Here is a 6,000-nt window from a genome sequence, read left to right on the forward strand (position 1 = left end):
CACATTCATTGGTCTCAGTGGGACCTAAGAAACAGCTTTCCGTGCTGGTACACAGAGAGGAGTTTGGCAGAAGGAGGTAGCTTCAAATTATAGCCGAAACTGTGGATGATAAAGGCTCAATTTATAGCCAAGCGGAACAGGCCTGGAGATCTCGATCACGGTGCTGAGGTGCTGCTTCCGCAGTCTAGTCCTGGTATTAGAATTCACGCGTTTGGTTAACACAAAGACCTCAGTCCTGTGCGAGCCCTGACATTCAGGCAATTCAGGTACGGCAGAACAGCAGGCCATAGATAACGTGTCCCTCAACACTTCTTCCATCCATTTCCTATGTATTTCTTCTCTTCATATTGTCCGTTGTTCATTTACTTTTTTTTTTTTTTTTAATAATAATAGTAATTATTATTCTTTCCGTTGCAGTAAGCAATGCAGCTGTGGACGTGGAGGTCCCAAAGACTTCCACAGAGGTGTGTGACCATCAGATGGAAAGGACAGCAGAGGAAAACGCTGTTCCCATAGACAGAGAGACTGCAACATCTGTACCAGATGGCAAGGTCTGTGCCTTTATAGTAAGAGTAGACATCAGTCTGTCAAATACAGTCTGAATTTCTATTTTTACAATGTAGTTGCAATTGAAAATGCAACCTGTGAAAGCAGTAGGAATATACGGAGCTTAGCAATGACGGGCACACAAGGTGGTATTTAGTACAACCTGTAATTCAGCAAGTACTTCTACTACATGACAAACACAACTGAAAGTTGAACTCAAACGCTTCTGCTTTTCCTTTCCTTCTCTGATGAAGGAAGCCTCTTCTTTCCCTGCTTTCAGTCTCTAAAAGGCTATGTTTTCTGTCACCAGTTCCTCAGATGCACAGAAATTCTCAACTTGAGGAAAAACGAAGACAAGCGTCAAAATGTCGAGGGCTATCTGGACCAGGCAATTCCACTGGCACTGCCGAGCGAAGCACTGCACCAGCCCAAAAGCACCATGCCGTCTGCTCTTGCCAGAATGACAGCCATGAATGCAATCATCAAGAGCCATGCACATTCTGTAAGACGGCCACGTCACCAAGGAGCTGCTGGGCTGCCAGTTCTAAGTGTATGTGCACAAGAAAACGCAAAGGTTCAAAGAGGCGCCACCTATTCAGACGAGATGCTCCCTAAGCCTGGGGAGCCGCAGATGAGGGAGCCACTGAGACAACCCAAAAGCAGAAGCAATTGTGCGGCTTCCAGAATTAAGGCCATCAACGACATCCACAGGAACCTACACCATTCTCAAAGGCGTCCAAACCAGGAAGGGGCTGCTTTTCTGGTGGAGGATGCGCAAGGGTTCAAAACAACAGAATCCGGCCTGAAGAACAAAGACGCAAGCGTCACAGTCTCTGTGTTGTGCAGTAATGCACAACAAGTTGACAATAAAGAGATGAAGTGACTCAAAACTAACAGACTTGTCTGAACTTTTGCTGCCTGTCTCAACAGGTTGGAGCATCAGGTGGGGAGAAACTTCATGAAATATAACGAGGGCAAGTGTAGAGCCCTGCATCGGGGCAAGAACAACCCCAGACACCAGGATAAGTTGGGGACTGACCTGCTGGAGAGCAGCAAAGGGGGAAGGGACGTGGGCGTCCTGGTGGAGAGCCGGCTGACCATGAGCCAGCACTGTGCCCTTGTGGCCAAGAAGGCCAATGGCATCCTGGGGTGTATTAGCAGGGCTGTGGTTAGTAGGTCGAGAGAGGTTCTCCTCCCCCTCTACTCTGCCCTAGTGAGACCACATCTGCAATATTGCGTCCAGTTCTGGGCCCCCCAGTTCAAGAAGGACAGGGAACTGCTTGAGAGAGTCCAGCACAGAGCCACGAGGATGATTACGGGAGTGGAGCATCTCCCTTTCGAGGAAAGGCTGAGGGAGCTGGGTCTCTTTAGTTAGAGAAGAGGAGACTCAGAGGTGACCTTATTAACGTTTATAAATATGTAAAGGGAGAGTGTCAGGAGGACGGAGCTAGGCTCTTCTCGGTGACATCTAATGATAGGACAAGGGGCAATGGGTGTAAGCTGGAACATAGGAGGTTCCACTTAAATGTGAGACAAAACTTTTTTATGGTGAGGGTGACCGAGCACGAGAACAGGCTACCCAAAGGAGGGTTGTGGAGTTTCCTTCTCCAGAGACACTCAAAACCTGCCTGGACGCGATCCTGTGTGACCTGATCTAGCTGCTCCTGCTCCGGCAGGGGCATTGGACCAGACGATCTTCCAAGGTCCCTTCCAATCCCTAACATTCAGTGATTCGGCGATTCCTAGGCGTCTCAGCAGTCTTCTAGCATCTTTCTTTGGCAAAGGCATGTCTGAAAAGAAAAACTGTAAAAATCACAGTCAGGGGAAGAGCTCTGGATCTCCAAAGTACCAATCTGCAGGTCTTATATATGGGCTGCCATTATGTCAGGATAACAACAATCTGCTGCCCAGGAAGATTAATCTTACTTTGAATTCAGTACGCACTGCAATACTATGCTCCTCAGAAAATCAGGACAATTATTCCCAGGTTTTGTGATTACCACTCGTTAAAGTGAGGATTTACTGGATTAGGTTTTGGATGAACTCTAGATCTCAGAGTGTACCTTATAATTGAGGAGAACATAGAAATATCAATATAGCATTGAATTAAATATTTTCAGTGAATGTTGTAAATGTTACTCGTGCTTTTTTCCCCTGGATTGAAGGCATAGTGTCACGAGGATGCTTATCAATTAAAGCAAAACTGCATCCTGTGACAGCATATACAGTGTATTCATTGGAAGCAAACAAACTCCAAGACAATTTATTTTATTTTATTTTTTTCTGAAGACATTAGAGTATTCTTAAGAAGAAGACTTTCATCCGAGGTTTGTGCATTTCCCTGACAGAAAAAAAAAAAAAAAATCCATCTTGCAGTTCATTCCAGGACTGACCATTAGTTGAAAGCCTTTGCATTCAAATATTTGAGATTTGGATAGAGGATGCCTATACGCACTTGGGAGTGGAGTGGTGCCATGCTATGAGTGAGAATATGGACACTTCTGGTCTAAATTCTGTCAGCAGCCGGTGGGACTCAGAGAAGACCTTCTGTACCTCTCATTTTCTCAGGGTGTTCACATGGGTGCTGTGAAGCCAACAGGATTAGAGAGCACGCTGAGGCAAAATTTTCACTAAAACCTGGACATCATTGCTGTTATTCTAGAAGATAGTTTATGAGACAAAGAAAAATGGGTACCAAGCAAACAAAGTAATGATTGCTGGCTAAATAAGAATTATTGCCAGGGCTTGGTGCTTGGTTCACACAGGCAGTTCAGGGTTTAGTTTCACGAGAATTCAAGATCCTCTCAGAGCAACGTGCAGCTTTTTGTGGTTGCTTGGAATACCGGGGGCAGCCGATACCCAGGGTAAAAGAAAAATGTAAGCCACTAAGGGGTGATGGTGGGAAGATAAAGATCAGCTTGGAGCACTTGGCAGCTCAGAGGAGATGAGAATGGACAGTGAGAAAACCCTAATGACTCTCAGAGGAGAAGCAGTAAGAGCAGGAAAGGCACTTGCAAACCCTCCCCAGCCCAAGCAGCCAACAGCAGACGCGAGGAGGACTTCAGAGCAGGCAAGCCTTGTGCTCTGGGCTGCCGCAAGGACCCCTGACCAGGCCAACCAGGTACAAGTGTCTTGGTGCCAGGCCGCTGGCCAGAGCACTTGAGTACATCCATGTTAGTGCTCATGTGTGGGTGAGGAGTGGAAGGGAAACCACTTTTGAAGTAAGACCACCTCCCTTTCATACGAGGCCTTCCTACTCTGCTGCAACATTGCTTCCATCAGGCGAGAAGAAACAGCGTGGCACTGCTGGTAGGGAGCTCCAGCATGAGGAAAGAAACAGGTGGGGAGTAGAGGAGGTGAAGGCAGTTTAGAGAGAAATGACTGCAGTTATGTTATCTGACAGCCTCATGCAAACCATGTCAGTGGTTACCCCAGTGAGCCATGCCTTGCAGAGGCATCCCAGCAAGTCCCTGCAGCCCCGAGTCCTGGCTGACAGCACACGCTGATGCAGCTGTTCTCCTCCTGCCGACATCAAGACTTTGCAGATAATCAAAGAGACAATTTGGAACAGGAGACCATGTTAAATTTTGTGTTCCCCCCCCCCAAAAAAAAAAAAGGGGAGGGGGAATTTTCTAAGTGAGCAGTCACCCAGGGCATCTCTCAGGCTGAAATTTCTCATGTCAGAACACGAACAGGTCACACTTAGCGAAGCCGTGCAGCTCAGGGAACAAAACCTCCCTTCCTGCAATCGGCAGCTTGATTCTTTCTAGTCTTGGCTTTAGAGCACTATGCGGAGTTTATTATAATTCTCTTGAATAGTAAAGGCTCACCCTGAGCACTCTGGTGCACAAGTATCCAGGAAAGCCCTGCTGGGGCTCTTGTAGCCACTTGCCGCAAGACACTTTCCTGATTGAATTCCTACTCCTACCATGCCAGACCAGATATTCTTTCGGATCCCCTGGCAAAGCTAATGGGCTCTGGGCTGGCTGCATTAGACCTTCTGCCTCAGCACCAGCAATGAGCCTGAGGCTACCAGGTAGCTGAAGCACATCCTCTCCAAGCAGCCCCATTCTGGAAGCATTATAGATTTGCAGTTCACCTCCTTAGATATATATGCAACAAGCAAAGCATCATTAGAAGCACAGCGTTTATGAGGGTTCTGAAAAATCACTTTTTTTTACTCCTTAGCTAGTGCAAAGACACCACAGATATGAGAAAAATGGTCAATCCTTTGTAGCATTTCCCAGTTCATTGTTCTTACTACTGTAGTCTTCTTCAGGCTTCACTTCAGAGTTGTGAAGGGCATCCCAAGTTCTCCTCCTCCAACTCAAATCTCTTTTCTTGCGTTACAGATTATCTACTATGATCCCCCTCCACAAAAAACCTTTTCATCTGTACTTCCGCAAAGAGAAAAAAATCTTTTTTCTTAAAATTTCCTATTTCCTATGTCAAGTGTGTCCTGACATCTGAACATCTTTGTTGGATGATCCTCAGAGAATTTTGTTTGATGACCGCTCTCCTGGGGACCAGAAGTGGAAGACCAGTTGGCCTGCAGCAGGAACCATCTCCCTGCGTATCCCATTAAAGCAATTAATCAAATTATAATAATCTTTCTATGCTAGAAGGCAGGAATTTCTCCCATCATCTTTTGTGGTTTGTCTTTTTGTGGTTCTACTTCCCATCAATGGGGGCTGTTCAGCCACGTCCTGGGAAGCAGGGCCTCAATATGCGTGGTGGTTTTTCAGGAGGACAGACGCTTCCACAACAAGAGCCCCCCCGCCTCCTTCCCCTTTCCCACCTTTTATTGCTGAGTGTGACATCACATGGCATGGAATATCCCTTTGGTCAGTTTAGGTCAGCTGCACCGGTGATGTCCCCTCCCCGTCACTTGCCCACCCCCAGCCTGCTGGCTCTTGGGGCTTGGAGGGAGTCTTGATGCGGTGCCAGTATTGCTCACTAATAGACAAAACACTGGTGTGATACCAGTGCTCTTTGAGCTACAATTGCAGAACACAGCACTGTATGGGCTGCTCCAGGGAAAGTTAATTCCATCCCAGACAGACCCAGCACCATAGTCTCTACCAATTTTCCAGGATGAGGTAGGAAATCTGGAGCAGAAAGCTTCACGTGACAGTGGAGATGTCAGATACCAGGATAGTTGCTAGAAAGCATACCAGGAATCCACTGGACTCATCCTTCCACCTTCTTACGCAAGTTTATTGTTCTCTTCTGGGACAACTTGCTCCCCACTGATCAGAAACCACTCTGTGCAGGGCATGCAGGCAAACTTCTCGTGTAATTTCCAAATCTGGTCTGAAATTGTTCTATAAAGGTTGTCCCAAGACCTGCACCACACTGATCCCTGCTCAGATATGCTCAGTGAAAAATACAGCACAAAGTACATTTACAGCCACATGACGCCACTGATTTCACGTCTGTCTAACTTCTGGGGGC

At 46.9% G+C, this 6,000-nt stretch overlaps 1 protein-coding gene across 1 annotated transcript in view; it reads left to right on the forward strand.

Moving 5' to 3' along the window:
- Window positions 1-4,760, forward strand: part of LOC136790275 (uncharacterized) — a 9,639-nt gene extending 4,879 nt beyond the window's left edge. The window contains exons 8-10 of the mRNA XM_066993208.1: window positions 418-551; window positions 857-1,217; window positions 4,735-4,760. Of these exons, the coding sequence (XP_066849309.1) occupies window positions 418-551; window positions 857-1,217; window positions 4,735-4,760 (521 nt within the window). The remainder of the gene's footprint in view (window positions 1-417; window positions 552-856; window positions 1,218-4,734) is intronic.
- Window positions 4,761-6,000: the final 1,240 nt, after the last annotated feature.

The sequence above is a fragment of the Anser cygnoides genome, chromosome 3 (genome assembly GCF_040182565.1).
Source record: "Anser cygnoides isolate HZ-2024a breed goose chromosome 3, Taihu_goose_T2T_genome, whole genome shotgun sequence".
Classification (NCBI taxonomy): Eukaryota; Metazoa; Chordata; class Aves; order Anseriformes; family Anatidae; genus Anser; species Anser cygnoides.